Source organism: Stegostoma tigrinum, chromosome 39 (genome assembly GCF_030684315.1).
Source record: "Stegostoma tigrinum isolate sSteTig4 chromosome 39, sSteTig4.hap1, whole genome shotgun sequence".
Taxonomy (NCBI): Eukaryota; Metazoa; Chordata; class Chondrichthyes; order Orectolobiformes; family Stegostomatidae; genus Stegostoma; species Stegostoma tigrinum.
In genome coordinates this window covers 13,882,069-13,901,619 of record NC_081392.1, presented here as the reverse complement: position 1 = coordinate 13,901,619, position 19,551 = coordinate 13,882,069, and the positions used below count along the sequence as shown (strand labels likewise).

Here is a 19,551-nt window from a genome sequence, read left to right as displayed (position 1 = left end):
GAACATTGGCTTGTAACTGCTGGCCAAACTTAATACCCCTTGAACTAATTAGCTCGATAGGTTACTCCAGAGTGCACGAGTACGTTGTGGCAGCTCACATGTAGGGCAGCTCGGGTCAAAATGTTAGATTTCCTTCTCTAAAGGGTCATTAACTAATTAGGCAGGTTTTATGACACTTGCTTCATGGCCACCATCACAGACTAGCTTTCATTTCCAGATTTTATTGATTGAAAAAGATTTCACCAGATGTCATGCAGGATTTGAACCCATGCCCCCAGAGTATTAGCCTGGGCCTCCAGATTATTAGTGCAGTGAATTCCCATTAAGCCAATCGCCTCCCCCTAACCTTTTCACGGATTTCCAAAGCTCTCTTGCACAGCGGTTCAGCTTCTTTGTATTTTCCTCTCTTGCCAAATAGCACAGCAAGGTTATTCAAAGTAGCAGCCACCTGTGTGGGAGGAATTAAAAAGCCAGGTTAGTACAAGATAGTTTTTAAATCTAGCTTCTGTAATTTCCCCAGTCCTGAAGATGCAAGGGCTCTCCTTTAGAGTTTAGGGCTGCACAGGCATGCATCTCAGCAAGGGGGGTCACCACAGATTCATAGAATTGCACAGCACAGAAGCATCAGTCCAACTTGTCCATGCTGACAGACATCCTAAATTAGTTTAGTCCCATTTGCCAGCATTTGGTCCATATCGCTCTAGACCGTTCCTATTCATATACCCATCCAGGTGCCTTTTACATGTTGTAATTGTACCAGCCTCCACCATCTCCTCCTCTTCCATACATGCACCATCCTCTGCATGAAAAAGTTGTCCTTCAGGTCCTCTAACTCTTTCCCCTCTCACTTTAAACCTATGCTCTCTAGTCCTTCCCAGCCGTGGGGAAAATACCTTGGTCATTCACCCTATCCATGCCCCTCATGATTTTATAAACCGCTATAAAAGGTCACCCCTTAGCTTGATCTTCAATCATCACTCAGAGGAATTAGTCTGCATCGTGATCTCATGCAGACCCGCTGGATGATCAGCAGCTGAAACTCTGGCCCATTTCCAACTTTCGTCTCTAAGCAAGGAGCATTAACTGTAACTACAGGGTCTTGGTGCCAGTTTGGAGGAAGTCAAACAACACCATACCACCTCAACCATCATAATTAAAGCATAGAAAGAGGCCATTCAGCTCAACAGATAACACCTAGTGCGCCTCCTTCAACACCTCAACTCACCCAGTCAGCATATCCTTCCACACCCTTCTCCCTCATGTGCTTATCAAACTTTTCCTTAAATGCATCCACGCTATTCACCTTAATCACAGTGAATTCTACATTCTCACCACTCTCTGGGCAAAGAGGTTTCTCCTGAATTTGCAATTGGTGTTATTACTGACCATCTTGTACTGATGGCTCCTGGTTCTGGTTTGATTTTTGAATCTAACTCTCTGTTAACACGGAGGACTTTTGGCAGGTCATGAGACATTAGGTTAGCTGAATACTTTTCAACTAAGAAAGACTTCCAGTTAACCTGCACTCTTTATACACTCAAAGTCTGAAAGTGCCTACGTATTTACTTTCGAAACAGTTCAAGAATAGAGATTGGTTTGAATTTCTTTGCTTTTCTTCAAATATTCACCAGATTGTTTGCATTATCCAACAGGGCTGAAGGAGCTTTGGTTTATCTATCATCCAAAAGACTTACGGAAGCTTATAAAATCATGAGGGGCATAGATAAGATAAATAGCCAAGGTCTCTTCCCCAGGGCCGGGGGGGGGGTCTAAAACTAAAGGGCACAGGTTTAAGGAGAGAGGGGAAAGATTTAAAAAGGGCCTGAGGAGCAACTTTTCACCGTATATGCAGATATGGAGTGAGCTGCCAGAGGAAGTGGTAGTGGAGAGTACTATTACAACATTTAAAAGACATTTGGACAGGTAAATGGTAGAAACGGTTCAGAGACAAACGGGCTAGATGTTGGAAATGGGATGAGATCAGTTTAGGAAACTTTTGTCAGCATGGGTGAGTTGGGCCAAAAGGGCCTATTTCCATGCTTATGACTCTATGAGATCTGCAGCACTCTGTCAACATTATACTGGTAGCGTCATACTGGGAAACATGGTCTACTTTCTGCAGTTGCACCTAGGTGGTGAGAAAGACCCAGTCACTGAAACCCAGACAGCGTATTATGAATCGTTGTTTTAAACAGCTGCTGCTGACCCTATGGTGTGTACTCCAGCAAGTGTGAACAACACTCTAGGTAGGAGAGCAAACTCAGGGAGGCAATACTATACCACACGCATGAAGCATCAACTATCCTTCTGTACCCTGTCAATCCTAAATCCTTCATGATGTCCTTCCCTACCTTTGTAACTTCTTCTGTCCTTACAATCTGCTAAGGTCTCTGGACTCCTCCAATTCTGGCCTCATGCATCTCCAATTTTAGTTACCCCACCCACTATCCTATCCCTAGAACTTTGCATTTCCCATGGCTAATTCACCTCGCCGGCACATCCTTGGACACTATGGGGCAATTTAGCATGGCCATTCCTTCTAACCAGCACATCTTTGGACTCTGGGAGGAAACCAGAGGCACCTGGAGGAAACCCACACAGACACAGGAAGAATGTGCAAACTCCACACAGACACTCAAGGCTGGAATCGAACCCAGATCCCTGATGCTGTGGTCAGCAGTGCTAACCACTGAACCACCACGCTGTCAAATTTACTTTAATGCAGCTGAAGTCAGTCTTGGGATGTTTTGCTACATTAACTGTGTCAAGAACGTACAATTATAGTATTGGCTGACAAACCAACTTTTCTGACTTAAGTAATTTACTCCACCAACCAGTGAATGATCACTGCCTCTTTCAGCTGGCTAAAGAGTGTAACAGTAAAGCAATAAACTCACCGCTGGATGATCCTGGCCCAGGGTTTTCTCCCGGATTGTCAGGGCATCATTTAAAAGGTTTGCAGCTTCTTTGTATTTGTTTTGATCTCTGTAAAACACAGGGAAAAGGACTGTGAGGAGAAATTCTGAGAAGAACTGTGGAGGTTAGGGCTATAGTAAGTGGTAAAGTTCTCTGCCATTGTCTGCCCTTGGAGGAGCTCAAAGTGCAGGCAACAAACAAAGTGAGATAACAAAGTGTGGAGTTGGATGAACACAGCAGGCCAAGCAGTATCTTAGGAGCACAAAAGCTGACGTTTCGGGCCTAGACCTTTCATCAAACAAACAAAGTGTCCTTTTTTTCAAACTAAACAACAAAGTGGAGCTATAATTTGTAAGGAGTACTAATGGGTTTTGGAGGGATCATTCTTGCCTCCAAACATTTACATTCCCAAAACTGCGTGTGTTTGGACCTTCACTGAAATATAACGGGCTGCTTCGCTTTAACTCGTTACCAGTACAGAGAATGACATTTTCCGTAAGTCTCAAATTAAAACATGCTTTAAGATTACAACATCTGTACACAGTGCGTCAGGACTATCTTCACCACTCCCATTCTACAATCATTGAGGAAACTGTTGAATTCTTCTACTTGTGCTTTGTGAGAGTTCAAATAACAGAAGTATTATTACTTTGTGACTGCATTACGAATAAAAGAGCTAATGAGGAAGAAAAAAAATGGCAGCTTCCAAAAATAAAAGCAGCCCCTGAGAAAGTCTGAAGAGATGCCCTTGAAAGAAACATATAATTTCATACAATGGTGCCAATGAATTAGTGAAGGTTCTGACAGCCAATGCCTAACCCATCCTCATATCTACAAAAACTGCAGCAAAGGCCTCTGGGCAAATGATTTCAGCCAATCTTATTTTACAAAATGCAATGGCTTACTGCTGGTTAGGAAGAGCTGATGACAAAACCAAATCCACACTCTCCCCATCTCTATAACCTCCTGCAGCCCTTGAACCCTTTCAAAATCCTGGATTTTCATCAATCTATAATTTGCCTTCATCTGCTTTAGCCCCAAGCTCTGGAATTAACTCTCTAAAGCTCCCCACCTCTTGTTGCTCTGTTAAGATGAAAATGTTATGATGGGATCATGTCTTGAAGTCTGAAGGTGCTCCCATGATACCTGCAACCCAGCAGTAGCCCACTCCTACTAAAGCAAACTGATCATGTATTGTGATGTAGAAGTCCAGAGCAAACTAAAGAATTAAAGTTCCAATCTGACATCCCCATTTTACATTTGGCTGCATGATACCATAATCTGTGATGTTTGGATGGGGGGTGGAGGTCAGGAATCTGATAACTTTAGTCTTTGGGAGCAGATTGAGGAATAAATACTAATTTTGGCAAAGATCTGACAGCAGCTCACATGCATGCACCCTCATCCTGAAAACGTGGGGTAAGACATGGAAGGGAATGGCAGATGGGGTGAGCAAGACAGGAAACAAAATCTGAACAGCAGAGGAAAAAAAGAATGCAATAAAGCAAAGAGCTTCCTGGAGTGAAATGTTCTCTTATTGCTTGACAGTTTTCTCGTCCCCACCCGGCTTTACTCTTCTTCGGGAAGTTGGTTGGTCTTGCCTTCATCCTGTCCTGAAGCCCTTGCACACTAAGGCAGGACCTTCATTCTTTGCTATGTTCTGTTCTTCATGGCTTAAAGCTGCCTTTGCAACGGTGTTTCCATCCTGGCTGCTGGTCTGAGTGAGTCCTAGTGACTTTACACTGAAATAAAGAACGTGGGCCACCCATGTTGGCATGGAATGGATAAGGATCACAGTAACATGATACAAAAACAGCTCCAGTAATAAGTGTCAAGCTAAAAAATATTTTTAAGATCAACACTCTCTTCTTGACATATATTAGAAAGAATGCAAAGTGCCTTTAAGCGAATTAAAAAACACTAATCCAATTTGCGGACTCAAGCTAGCCTTTTAAAATCTTGATGACCTTCTGCAAACCCCTGAGCATAAGTAATTCTTTCAGGTATTCATGATCCTCTTACAGAACTAAATATAGTCAGTATGCTACGAAAATTCAGTGAAAGGCAACTGTATTGCAGAAATACAATGGAAATTAGAGTCAGAGATGTACAGCACAGAATCAGACTCTTTGGTCCAACTTGTCCATGCTGACCAGATATCCTAAATTAATCCAGTCCCAATTGCCAGCATTTGGCTCATATCCCTCTAAACCCTTCCTATTCATGTCCCCATCCAGATGCCTTTTAAATGTAATTGTACCAGCCTCCACCACTTCCCGAGGCAGCTCATTCCCTCTGTGTGAAAAAGTTGCCCCTTAGGTTGCCCTTTTACATCTTTCCCCTCTCACCTTAAACCAATGCCCTCTAGTCTTGTACTCCCCTACCTTGGGGAAAACACTTTCGCTAATCATCCTAGCTATGCCCCCTCATGGTTTTATAAACATCTATAAGGACACCCTCAATCTCCGATGCTCCAGGGAAAATAGACCCAAACTATTCAGCCTCTCCCTTTAACTCAAACCCTCCAACCCCAGGAAGATCCTTGTAAATATTTTCTGCGCCCTTTCAAGTTTAACATCTTTCCTATAGCAGGGGGACCAGAGTTGAGCACAGTACTCCAACTAAGATACTGTTTTATGCTCAGATCTTTGTGGTGCTATCTAAATTGAAGGAACACACAGATAAAGATATCTGAATTATTATTATTTCCAGCTCAATGTCCCAATTAAGACACAATCTTACTGTGTCCATAATTGTGCATTTAACAATTGTACTACCATAGTAAAAGCAAAACACTGCAGCCTCTTATCAGAATGAAACACACAAATCACTGCAAACACTCAGCAAGTCGGGCAGTATCTGTGGAGGGATAAACAGGGTTAATTTTCAGGTCAATGACCTTTCAACAGAATTGGGAGTTAGATTTAACAGTTTACTTGTGTTTCTGTTTTAGTTTCTTGAACCACACTAATAGTAGGTTTTGCTTTGATGGACAGTACAGAGCATTGATGTTTGATGGATGAATTGGGATGTGCAAAGTTTGGAATAGGGCCATTCTGCAAATCTCTGGCAAATGGAACGGGAGCCCATGGAGATAGGACATTTCCACGAGATAAAAACACGATAAGGAATGTGAAATTCAGAGTGCTGCAGTTAAAAACTTTCGCTGATATCTTCCCATTTTCAGACTTAGCCAAACAGAGGCTGGCAGTGCCACAGAGAGGGAGCCCAGTCTCCCAGGTTGAAGGATCACTGATGGAAAAGCTAAGTATTATTTGACGGGGCCTTTCTGGAGTTGGGCAATGCAGGTTGAAGGTGGCAGGGGTGGCTCTCAGCAGCTCTCAATCCAGTCCCTTTTGATCATGTACAAATTAGGCAGATATAGAGACCCCCATTCCCCAGGAAAATGGACAGTCTGCCTGCATTGCTGAACTAGTCAGGTAGGCTGTTCTTACTCAACCCACCTCCAGCTGATGTAACTGCAGTCTGAGCAACAGGAGGCCCTTTCATGGTATTTAGTTGATCACTTAAGAGTTCCAGTTGGCAGGAGGACTGACCATGGGCCTTCCAGCCCAGATCCTGATAAGAGCAATTACTGAACAGTGCTGGGGTTCCAAACGGACACGTGGATAGATGTACGAGCGCGCACTTACACACACACAAACAACTTGCTCTCTAGAAACACTGACCTGCTCCAAGATTCTCCTGCAAACACTGACACATTCCTGTGAACTCTATACTAGGTCTTGAGGACTGGGATGTTTTTTCTATTAATAGTATTGCCTCTTTTAAAACAAATCACATCCCCTTGTTATCAGTGCAGAGGTAGTGCTGTTTATGTAGAAATTAACAGGAAATATTGATTGTGAAAATACTTTGCAACAATGATTAGAGACAACATGCAAATAGCTTAGTACAAAAGAGAAGAGATGCACAAACCTGATACATCCTGCACACACTGTATTTGTACTTAATGTTCACTTGTGATCACAGTAATGGAAGCAAGTTAAAATGATGAATTGCGATAATGCTTCCCAAACTGTTTTGCCACTATGACCCCATTATGAGGGTCCTCAGTGAAAATTAGGAAAACAGGGGTTAGGGAAAGCAGAGACCTATGAGTGAGGGGGGGTACTGGGGCAGCTACTGTTGCTTCAGACAGTAACAGGCCAAAATTGCAGCTCAGGACTCTATTTGGGAACAAACCACCACGTTTGGAAATGAACAAAGAAAGAATTACTTAGGAGAACATGGGCAGCATGTGCAAACACCCAAAAGTGTCTCCCCAGATCACACACCAGCTAGAGTTAGAACATGGCATCATCCTCCTGTGTCGCTGGGTGCAAGTTCTGGAATCTCTCCATAAGCTACACTATGCAAACTGGTGTGTTAAAGTAGATTTTCTCAAATTGATCTAATTCTGTTGCCCCTAATGCTGGCATATTGAGTAAATCATACCTGTATACCAAGGCGAGAATATTTAACATGGTAGCCACGTCAGGGTGATTGTGGCCTGATGTTTTCTCCAGGTCCTCCAGTGCTTGTTTACAGAGTGGAACAGCCACTTCATAGCGGCCTTGTGAAGCATACTGTATCACCAGATTGTGCAGTGTTCGCAGTCGTGCTGGGATTTCATATCCACCCTGTTGGGCTGCTACTGCAGCACTGCTGTGCGGTTGGTGCACTGCAATACAGAAGCACACAAATCAAACACTGAGATCAGAGATAATGGGAACTGCAGACTCTGGAGAACCCGAGATAACAAAGTGTGGAGTTGGACGAACACAGCAGACGAAGCAGCATTTTAGGAGCACAAAAGCTCGGGCTCCTTTCTCCAGACCATTAAACACTTTACTTCTTACTCTAAACTTTATTTCTTCTCCTCAAGTTTTGCAGGACACAGGATAGCCTCATTTATCCCTCTTCCAAGGAGGCTGGTAGCTTGGGCAACAAGTGTTGACAGATTATTCAGAGACAATAAAGTCAACATGCTCTAATGAAACTGACCACTGACCAGTTACATAAAGTTTATGGTCGACAGGAGCAGATCAGGAGTCTGGGAGTTCTGCAGCAAGCAATGCATCTCCTGGCTTCCAGAAGTCTACAAGGCATAAGTTCAGAGCATTATGGAATTACCCCACTCGAGAAGTTTTATACTATCCAAAATTTGATCGGCACCCCAACCACCAGCTTTAAAATTCACTTTGCCACGAGAGGTGCACAGTGGTGTTGACAATTTCTAAGAAGCACTACAGCAGCTAGCCAAGGCTCCATCAACAGCACCTTCCTAAACTCTGAATTCCATTTCTTAAAGAGAACAAAAGGCAGCAGGTCCACAGGAACACCACCATCCAAAGGTTTACCCTCAAATCATATAGGGTCGAGTCAAAATATATCTCAACTCCTTCGGTGACAGTGGTCAAAATGCTGGAACTCCCTCCACAACAGTCCTGTTGGTCCACCCACATCAGAGACTGTCATGGTTCAAGAAAGTAATTCAACACCAACTTCTCAAAAGAAAAGCAAGCCCATTGCCAACCCTGCCAATACTACAAGACATAGGAGCAGAAACGAGGCCATCTGGCCCATTAAGTCTGCTCCACCATTCAATCATGGCTGATAAGTTCCTCAACCCCATTCTCCCGCTTTCTCCCAGTAACCTTGATCCCCTTGACAATCAAGAACCTATCTTTGTCAGTCTTAAATGTACTCAATGACCCGGCCTCCACAGGGGGCAGCTGTGTTCTTCGTCAACCCACCTCCAGCTGATGTAACTGCAGTGGCAGTGAATTTCATAGATTCACCACTCTCTGGCTGAAGTAGTTTCTCCTCATTTCCATTCTAAGAGGACTTCCCTTTACTGTAAGGCTGTGCCCTCAGGTCTCTCCTAACAAAGGAAGCATCTTCCCAACAGCCACTCTGTCCAGGCCATTCAGTATCCTGTAAGTTTCAATTACATCCCCCCTTTACCATTGTAAGCTCCAATGAGTATAATCCGAGAATCCTCAAACGTTCCTCATATGTTAAGTTTTTCATTGCTGGGACCATTCTCCTGAACCTCCTCTGAACCCGCTCCAGAGCGGGTACGTCCTTCCTGAGATATGGGGTCTGAAACTATACACAATACTCCAAATGCAGCCTGACCAGGGCCTTATAAAGCCTCAGTAGTACATCCTGCTTTTATATTCAAGCCCTCTCAAAATAAATGCCAACATTGCATTTGCCTTCCTGACTACTGACTCACCCTGCAAGTCTACCTTGAGAGATTCTTGGACTAGAACTCCCAAGTCTCTTTGTACTTCAGATTTCTGCATTTTCTCCTGAGTCAGAAAATAGTCCATGCTTCTATTCTTCATATCAGAGAGCCTGGCCTCTCACTTTTCCCACGTTGTACTCCATCTGCCACTTCACTGCCCTCACTCCTAACCTGTCCAAATCCTTCTGCAGCTTCCCCGCCTCCTCAATACTACCTGTCCCTCCATCTATCTTTGTATCGTCTGCAAACTTAGCCAGAATGCCTACAGTTCCTTCATCTAGATCATTAATGTATAACGTGAAAAGTTGTAGTCCCAAAACTGACCCTTGTAGAACACCATTTGTCACTAGCTGCCATCCTGAGAAAGACCCTTTTATTCCCACTCTCTGGTTGTCTGGCAGAAAGCAATCTTCTATGCATGCTAGCATGTTGCCTCTAACACCACGGGCCCTTGTCTTACTCAGCAGCTTCCTCTGTGGCACCTTGTCAAAGGCTTTTTTAAAGTCCAGGTAGATAACATCTACTGGCTCTCCCTGACTATTACTTTCTCAAAGAATTCTAGCAGATTTGTCAGGCATGATCTCCCCTTGATGAAGCTGCCGACTTTGCCCTATTTTACTATACACTAAATATTCAGAAATCTCATCCTTCACAACGGACTCCAAAATCTTACCCACAACCGAGGTTAAGCTAATCAGCCTGTAATTTTCCTTCTTTTGCCTTACTCCCTTTTTAAAACTGGGGTGTCACATTAGCAATTTTCTGGTCCTCTGGGACCCTCCCTGACTCTATCACTTCCTGAAAGATCACCACTAATGCTTCCACTATCACTTTGGCTATCTCCTTTCGAACTCTGGGGTGTAGTCCATGGTGATTTATCCACCTTCAGGCCGATCAGTTTTACTAGCACCTTCCCCTTGGTGATGGTGACCATACGCAGCTCTACCCCGAATCTTGAATTTTTGGGATGTTACTCGTGCCTTCCACTGTGAAGACTGATGTGAAGTAATTATTCAGTTCCTCAGCCATTTCCTTGCTCCCCATTACTATCTCTCCAGCGTCATTTTCCAGTGGTCCAATGTCCACTTTTGCCTCTCTTCTACCCTTTAAGAAACTCTTCCAATCTTCATTTATATTACTGGCTAGCTTAACCACATATTTAATCTTCTCCCTCTTTTTTTGTTGTCCTCTGTAAGCTTCCCAAATACTCTGGTTTCCCACTGTCCTTCGCCATATTACATGCTTTCTCTTTTGCTTTTATGCCTGACTTCTTTAGTCAGACACGGTTGTCTCATCCTCCCTGTTCTTTCTCTTAGGGATGAATTTTTGCTATGTCTCCTGAATTACTCCCAGAAACTCCTGCCATTGCTGTTCCACTGTATTTCTGCTGGACTCCTCTTCCAGTCAATTCTGCCCAGCTCCTCCCTCATTCCTCTGCAGTTGCTTTTACTTATCTGTAATACCGTTACCTCTGATTCTATCTTCTCCCTCTCAAATTGCAGAGTAAATTCTATCATATTATGATCACTGCCTCCTAAGGGTTCCTTCACCTTAAGCTCCCTTGTCAAGTCTGCCTAATTCAGCAAAGGGGTCAAACATGGGACATTTCTGGCACACGTAGCTCAATAACCTCTTTATGAGCTATGATACTGACTTCAAGACCCAGGAATACCTCTCCCAGGATCACATCTGGTGCAATGAAATGGAAAAAAATATGGGCTACATTGTAAGCAAGAGCATGTCAGAGGCAGGGAGGAATAAGCAAGATGATCAAATCTTAAAATAAGTGACTTGTTCAAAACTCAAATCAATCATTGTGATTTTCCGTCCTAATTGTAGCAGAACTTCCTGGGCATAGATTGACCTTGACGGTCATCTACGTGCCCTGTCAAACAACCTATACGATGTATACTGTCATCTTCACTTCCAAGGATGGGCAAGTCACAGTAGCACTCCATTCCTTTATTAACTGAGCCATCGAGGAATTGAGCATCAATGTTTGACACACATGATGTCCAGGCATGGTGATGAATAGTGATGGTGCAGGGATAATAATTTTGACGTCCTATTTCAAGCCTCAGTTCTGGCAAATAGACTAACTGAATGCAATCAAACCAGTTACTTGTGGGTTGACACAAGCAGGAACCTCACTCTAAGTGTGGGTCAGTGTAAAAACTCAACCACTCCATTCACATCTTTGAAAGACATGGGGTAACCCATAAGGTCACTCAATTCTGCTCTTGCATTCACTCAGATCACGGCTGATCTTCTCCCTGAATTCCAATGTGCTAGTCTATTCCCTGATGCTGTTAGCACTCTGTATTGAATATGGTCAATGATAAAGCATCTCCTCTTTCTGCTTCAGGAAGTTTCTGAACAAAAATCATAATTCTCAGTGGGGAGAAAAAAACTTCTTGCCTCGGATCTGAAAGCCTTATGCTGAGACAATGTCATTCCTATAATGAATTAGGAGCAGCAGGAATCTATTTGGTCCCTGAAGTCTGCTCTACCATTCAATAACATCACCCCTGATTGGATTGTGGCCTTAACCCCACTTTCCTGCCAATCCCCAATAACCTTTCATTTCCTTGTTAATCAAGGATCTATTCATTCCAGCCTAAAAATATTCAATGATGCTGCCTCTATCACTCTCTGGGGATACGAGTTCCAAATATTTACAAGCCTCTGAAGAAAAATTTCTCATTGTCTCAGTCTTAAAAGGGAAACCGCCTATTTTTAAACTGCAGCTCTTTCAGCATCCACAAAGTCAAATCTCCAATGTGCAGGGATTGGAACAGGGCCATCCAGATGGGGGCCTCACAGAATATGGGTTCCCTAATTGGGGCCGTTAGTCAGGACCAATTAGGGAGTCCTAGCTGACAGATATAAACAAGTGTGTCAGGGGTTCTGTTCACTCTAGGAGCTGACTCTGAATAGCCGGATCAGTGTCATGTACTATTCATGTGTAAATAAAGGCTGACTTAGTGATAGAAGGGAGCTCTTTGTGAAGTTATTTCACAATGGATCTTACTTGTTTCAATAAGATCACCTCACATCCTTCAAAACTCAAATGTATGCACATTCAACCTGTCCAACCTTTTCCTCATAAGGCAAGCCTCTCATCTCAGCATTGATTCAATCTTATCCAAACTGCTTTTGTCTTTGGATTCACACACAGGATTTAGGCATTGCTTACTAGGCCAGTATTTCTTGCCCATTCCTAATTGTCCTTGAAAAGGTGGTGATGAGCTGCCTCAGATGGGTTCTGGCACAATTCAGTCCCTTTTAAAATAAGGAGACTAAAACTGTACATGGTATTAAACATGTGGTCTCACCAATATCCTATAAAACTGCAAAATGTCCCTATGTTTATATTCTATCTACTTGCAATAAATTAAACAGCAACCACCTCAACACCCACAAACAGAGCTGCATCAGAACTCTGTACAAAAGAGCCATAATACACTGCAGCCGTCCGGCACCGCATAAAGCCAAAGAGGAACACATGAAGGGTCTAGGCCCGAAACGTCAACTTTTGTGCTCCCGAGATGCTGCTGGGCTTGCTGTGTTCATCCAGCCTCACATTTTATTATCGAGGAACACATCCATAGGCTTTTGAAAAAAAAACAGCTACCCAAAATGCGTACTCTGCTGGTAACAGACAACAGGAAGACACAGCCTGCCATACATCAAGAACGTATCAGAGATGACCACCAGACTACTCTGACCGCTAGGAATCGTGATAGCACACAAACCCATAGCTACACTATGACAACGACTGACAAGAACAATGAATCCCATACCCACAACTAACAGGACCAACGGTATATATAAAATTCCATGTAAGGACTGCCACAAACACTACATGGACAGACCAGAAGAAAACTAGCTGTCAGGGCACATGAGCACCAACTAGCTACCAAGAGGCGTGACCAACTATCACTCATTTCTATACACTCTGACAAAGAAGGCCACTAATTCGACTGGGACAATGTAACCAACCTAGGATAAGACAACCAAAGACACACACAGATTTCCTACAGGCCTGGTACTCAACTTGGAACTCCATCAACAAACATGTGGAAATTGACCCCATATACCAACCATGATGAAGCAAATGCAGAAAGGAGTGCAAACACCACATCAGACTGGACCACATAAGTAAGAAGCAGGACAGACCAACAATGCTTCATTGGAGGCACACCGATGATGTTACCTAGTATGGTGGCGAAACCAACCTACCAGCTCGGCAAACAAATCAACAACCACAAAAACATTCCATTTGCCGTCCTACTATTATAACATATTTAAAAATGAACTTTTGTGATTCTTGTACTGGGACACCAGATCCCTCTGCCCCTCAGAGTTCTGCAATCTCTCTATATGTATATAATACACTGTATTTCTATTCTTCAGGCCAAAGTGAACAAATTCACAATTTCCCACATTTTGTTCCATCTCCAAACCTCTGCCCACTCACAACCTAGCTATTCCCCTTTGCAGATATCTTATATTCACTATGCAATTTTTATTCCTAGCTATCTTTCCATCATTAAGAGTCTGTTTTCCATGCTGTATATCTCTATGACTATTAACAAATTTAGCAACCATAATTTCCTACAACTAAGTCTGTGCTAGAATGTAAATGGTTGAGGCCTTGGCACAGACCTTTGGGACTCCATTTGTTACATGCTGCCAACCAGAAAATGTCCTATTCATGCCTATACTATGTTTCCTTTTGCTAATCAATTCCCTATCCATGCTAATAGGTACCCTGACACTATGAGCTCTTATTTTGTGTCTTTGATGTAGCATCTGGACCAAGGCCTTTTGGAAATCCAAGTACAACATATCCAAAAGCTTCCCCTGGCCCGCACTGCTTGTTATTTCCTCAACAGCAAATTAATCAAACACTACTTCCCTTTCATGAAACCATGCTGATTTGGTCTGATTATGTTGAGATTTTCCAGTTGCCCTGCAAAAACCCTCTGAATAACAGATTCCAACAATTTCCCTCTGACAGACGTCAAGTTTAACTGGTCTGTGGTTGGTTTCTTGTTTTCTGTCTAACTCGGCTGTTGAGTAGAGAATTTAAAGAAACTTCTCCAGAATCTAGGGAAATTTGGAAAGTTATTTTTGGACAATTACTTGCATCATCCAGAGAGAAGACAGATGCAAAATATCTGATCAACTCATATAGCATTCCCTTATTTTCCATTAATTCTCAAGCTCTAAAAAGACCAATGATCGCTGTAGTTACCCCTAACTTTTAACCGGATTTTATTTGACCCTACTATTACATCATGTAGTTGGCTCTTCATAAAAGTAGCCTGGGCAGGTACTCAGCAGTACAAATGATTGTTACAACACCACCTTTCTCAGGGACCCCGCAATTAGTGGCGGTCTCATCAACATCACCCCAGAATTTTGACTGCAATTTTTTGCAAAACAAAAAGTGCTAGATCAAAGGAGACTGTTCAGCAAGGCTAGGAAAAACACACACAATTGTTTAATTTTTAAAAAACCAAAGTGAGACAGCCATCTGCTCTCTTCCCCTCATCAAAGCTAACCAATATTTATCTTAAGAATACCAAACAGCAAAGTTTTCCAGACCGTCTCCAGCAATTATCCCCACCCTTTTTCTGTGAGATGCCTCAATATAATTTATAAAAGCTTTCATCTTTCAGGTGCGGAACTCATCCGCTTTCCTTTTGGCATTTTTCCACAAACGCTTCTCATTCACTTTACCGCTGTGGATGGCCTGTTGCACACATTTTTCTGGTGAACCCAGTGACTGAAGGAGTTCTTTCAGAGGTGCCTGTTCACTTCAGTTTTGCTGCAATCAGAAGCAACAACTGAGGAACTTGCACACGATTTGAGGGAGAGAGGAGAAGCTGAATTTTTATATCTAGAGAGAGAAGCAATAAAATTTTAAAATTTGTTCCTCAAATATGCACATAATACGTACGTTGAGTCTGCTCATCCTCATTCGGGAACAGATCATCCAGTGGACCCTTTGTGAATACACTGTCTTTATCTTCCTGTCAAATGGAGAAGGAAATCGGGAAGAACAGTCATTAGAGATTAAGAAATACATTACAACAGTCGCTACACTTCAAAATGCAGGGCATTTACTCCAAAAGGTCTTTAGGTACTCTGTGCCTCAGATTGAGGGACTTGATTTTCAGTAGCCTGTGAGTAGCAAGAACGGACAGGTGAACACTTTGAAAATAACATTTCTGAATGGCACATCAGTCTTCCAAAGCCTCTGAAATATGGTGATATTTTCAAAGCAAAGGCAGGAGGGTGTAGGGGAAGGAAGTCAGCAATCCACTTACCTGCAATGTACTGTCTGCTAATCATCCTGAGCAGGTCATTAATGGGCTGGGGACAGCTAAAGGTTATTTTTGAATCACAGACTGGGAAGAGTCAACAGTTTAGTGCACTGTAGTTGTACAGCTGTTGACAGGTGATGTGGAGAGCCATTACAAAATGGTACAAAAACACAGGTGGGGCGGCAAGTTGCGATGGGAACATAAGGAATCTGCAAGGGCAGTTGGCTGGACAGTGTGCGATGCATGGAGACACCAACAGTGCAGGTTCAATTCCCACATCAGCTGAGAGCTCCATGAAGTTTCCATCTTCTCAGCCTTTCCCCTTGCCTGAGGTGTGGTGACCCTCAGGTTAAATTCCCTACAGCCATCGCTCCGTAAAGACAGAACAGCCCCTTTGGTGCTCTAGAGGCTATGCCAACTATCACTAACACAGATAGGTTGAGCGAGTGGGCAAAAACATGGCAGAAGGAGTTTAATGTGAGAAAGTGTGAGATCATGCATTTTGGTTCGAAAAATCAGGAGGAATGCTGTTATTTAAAAAGAGATTCCAAAGAAGAGTGCAGCACAGGAGAACTCCGGGGGATAACGTGCATGAAACACAATAAGTTGGCATACAGCTGCAGCAAATGGAATTTTGGCTTCTAAGAAGTTAGAGCTTTTACCCATACTAAAGTCTCGTTACCTCTGTACAGGGTGTTGGTGAGGCCACACCTGGAGTACTGTGGACAGTTTTAGTCTCATATTTTTAAAGAAAGAAAAATATACTAGCATTGGAGGCATTTGAAAAGTGATTCACAAGGCTGATTACTGGAATGATGTGGTTGACATATCAAAAATGGCTAAACAGGTTAGGCCTTTATTCATTAGAGGTTAGAAGACAGAGGTGATTTTGTTGAAACATACAAGATTCGGGGGGGGGGGGTGCTTGATATCTTTGATGTGGAGCTGTTTCGACTAGTGGGGGAATTTCAAACTAGGGGACACAGTTACAAGAGACACTCATTTAAAGCCGATCTGAGAAGGAATTCCTTCTCAGCCGGAAGTGAATGTCTGGAATTCTCTATCCTAGAGACTTGTGGAAGCTGGATTACTGGAAATATTTAAAGGAGGTAGATACTTTTGAAACATCGAAGTGTTAGTAGAAATGAAAGACAACTCAGGTCCTGGGGAATATCATCCATGATCTTACGGAATGGTAGAGCATTTTTGAGGGACTGAATTGGTAGCCCTGCTCTTAATTTTTTTTACATTCATGAAGTTGCTGCTTGTTGTTGCACAAAAATAATTACCTACACGTGGTGGGACCTTTTCATTGACGGTTCAGCCAATTCTTTGCACCATACGCTCTCCAGCCCAGTCAGCGAGGGTGCATTTTAAAACATAGACATGATGCAAACACGAACATCACAAGAATGCAGAATATGCTGCCGATGCATTCGAAGGTGGTATAGAGCAACAATGAATGAGCAATTAGTGCTGGCTCAGCTGGTGATACCTACATCGCATGATGAATGAAACGAAAAAAAATCACTCGCCAAGTTCACATACGAAGAAATGGTCAGAGGGATGCTGCCCCTGTGCAATCAGGGATCTGGTAAGTTAGCACCTTCTGACTAGAAAAAAAAGAAGGAAGAATTGAAAAAAGACATCAGAAATCCCTTCAGCACAAGAGGCCATTCTGCCCATCCTGACTGTACCAGCGCTTTGCAATAGCTTCAATTCACCTCACTTCTCTGCCCCTCCTCCCCAAATCCCATGCAAACTTTCTCTCTTTCCAGTATTTAATTGTGACACCGCTCATTGACGTACCGCTGCCTCCTCCTCATCGTACTTTTTAATTTGGTTCATGAATTCAAGATGCTTCTTCTCCTCCTCCAGCTGTGCCACCATCTGCTCGCTCTTCTGCAGCTTCTGCTGGGTGCCAGCCAGCTCATCTCGCAGCCACTGGTTCTCCTGGCACAGCCGTCGCACCTGTGCCCGCAGCTTCTGCTTCTCTGCCTCCACGGTACTGAGATGGGTAGACAGAGCGGTCACCACCTGAAACACAGGTCAAGAATTAAAATGTCTGGGCAATTCAAATCCAAATGCTCCCAGCCTCTCCAGAAATATACTTCAATGGCTTCTCTATTTCCTGAATCTTTGAACAAATAATAAACGCTGAACAGTAAATATTTCAGATCAAAAGTTTTATTCAGTACAGTTGAGTTTGTTATTTCCAGGAGTCACAGTCCGCAAAACAGCAGCAACATGAAGATTTGTAGAACTTGTGGATTAAATAAAATCAATGCAGCTTTGTACTGCTGGAGGGAGCACTTATCTTCAGGCACGATAGAAACTCTAGCAATCCAGTAATTGCTACTGCAATGTTGCAATGTGAAGGCACATCCATGTTAAATGCCTCAGGATCTGATCATCTCAACAAACCACAGGGGAAAAAGTTTCAAATTTTTCCCACTACCTTCCTGCAAGGCAGAGAGCTCTCAACCCATTTCAAGAAAGAGGCAAGAGAAAGCAAGATTTAAAGATTGGATTCAAGATCCTTGAAGGGCTGAGTAACACAATCATTTTCTTGTGGAAAGTGCTTGGAAAGTTTCAATAGTGGACATCTGCCAGGTGCTAAAACAATTCAGTCGTTTATGAAAAGATTTAAAATTACTGAGGTAAGATGTTCCTACAACTAAGTTGGTTAATTTGTTGATTAATTCACCTGCTTTGGTGAATTGTTTCAGCCAAATATCATCTCAAAAGAGTTTGATTACTTAAGGGTCAAGGATGTATGACAGAACTGCAGGGACTGTTTGGGTCTGCTTCAGTCAGTAAGCATGAAGTGGGGCTTCTTGGTGTCAAAGTGTCCACCTAAAGTGATGGACGAGGACTCCTGTCCTCTCTCCTTGGGCTGTCCTACACTCTGCAGTGGGGTGAATCACAAGGGTGAGACAAAATGCAGGAACCTGCTCCAGATGGATGGCATTTTTCGCTGCAAGGTGATAGTATTTTCCCTTTAAGTGCCTCCTGCCCCTGGAGTGCACATCACTAGTGAGAATCACGTTTGCTCTCTTCATTTCCCTGAACTAAAATGGAGCATTCATCAGCTTTTTTGGCACAGCTGTAAGCTTCAGGATCAGGAAGGGTGCGAGGAGAGATGATTAGATTCCCTACAATGTGGAAACAGGCCCTTTGGCCCAACAAGTCCATACTGCCCCTTGAAGTGTCCCACCCAGACCCATCCCCCTATAACCCACACACCCCAAACACTACGGGCAATTTAGCTTGGCCAGAGGCAATGAAGTACCTGGTGAGAACCAGAGGACATGGGGATATAGAACCAGGAAGCCAAGTCTCAAAATAAACGGGAGACCATTTAAGGTTGAGCAGAGGAGGAATTTCTTCATTCAGAGGGTGATGAATCGTTGGAATTCTCAACCCCCCGAGGGCTCTGGAGGCTCAGTCATTCAGTACATTCAAGATGCAGACTGATAGACTTCCAGATATATTAGAGATTTCAAGGGATAAATGGATAGTGTGGAAGATTGGCTGATTTACCTCAGCATCAATATCTAGTCAAATGGCAGAGCAGGTCGATGATCCCAATGGTCCATTCCTGCTTCTACTAACTCTGTTCCTCTCACAGGAATCTGTGTGAGAACAGAGGAAACCCAAAAATACCCTTCCACTGTTCAGAACCGGTACAATTGGAAAACAGACTGTAATTTGCCTCTTTATGGAATATTCTATACGTTTGAAAATTCACAACTGCCACAGTAAAATGAGAAGTCTTAGCAACATAAAACAGGAGGAGGTTATTTCACACATTCTGCCATTTGAAAACATTGTGGCTAATCTGTGACCTAACTCCACTCCTCCTTTGTCTCCCATCTTTTAATTTCTTAACCACAAAAATCTGCTAGTCACAGTTCTTAAATTAACATTGCCATTAGCAGATGAGAGCTCTAAAATTCTCCAAACAAAAAAGGTGGTAGAAATGGTTCTTAATTATATTCCTAAAAGGTTTGGCTTGAATTATTAGGCTATACCTCTTGTCCT

The 19,551-nt window shown here is 43.0% G+C and overlaps 1 protein-coding gene across 7 annotated transcripts in view; it reads right to left on the bottom strand.

The window, feature by feature from the left end:
• klc3 (kinesin light chain 3) overlaps positions 1 to 19,551 on the bottom strand; it is a 72,133-nt gene that overhangs the window by 35,484 nt on the left and 17,098 nt on the right. For all 7 annotated transcript variants that reach the window (XM_048522396.2, XM_048522393.2, XM_048522399.2 and 4 more), the window contains 5 exons: positions 17,317 to 17,544; positions 15,141 to 15,213; positions 7,375 to 7,600; positions 2,898 to 2,985; positions 347 to 448 (listed from right to left, as the gene is read on the bottom strand). In XM_048522396.2, the coding sequence (XP_048378353.2) occupies positions 347 to 448; positions 2,898 to 2,985; positions 7,375 to 7,600; positions 15,141 to 15,213; positions 17,317 to 17,544 (717 nt within the window). The remainder of the gene's footprint in view (positions 1 to 346; positions 449 to 2,897; positions 2,986 to 7,374; positions 7,601 to 15,140; positions 15,214 to 17,316; positions 17,545 to 19,551) is intronic.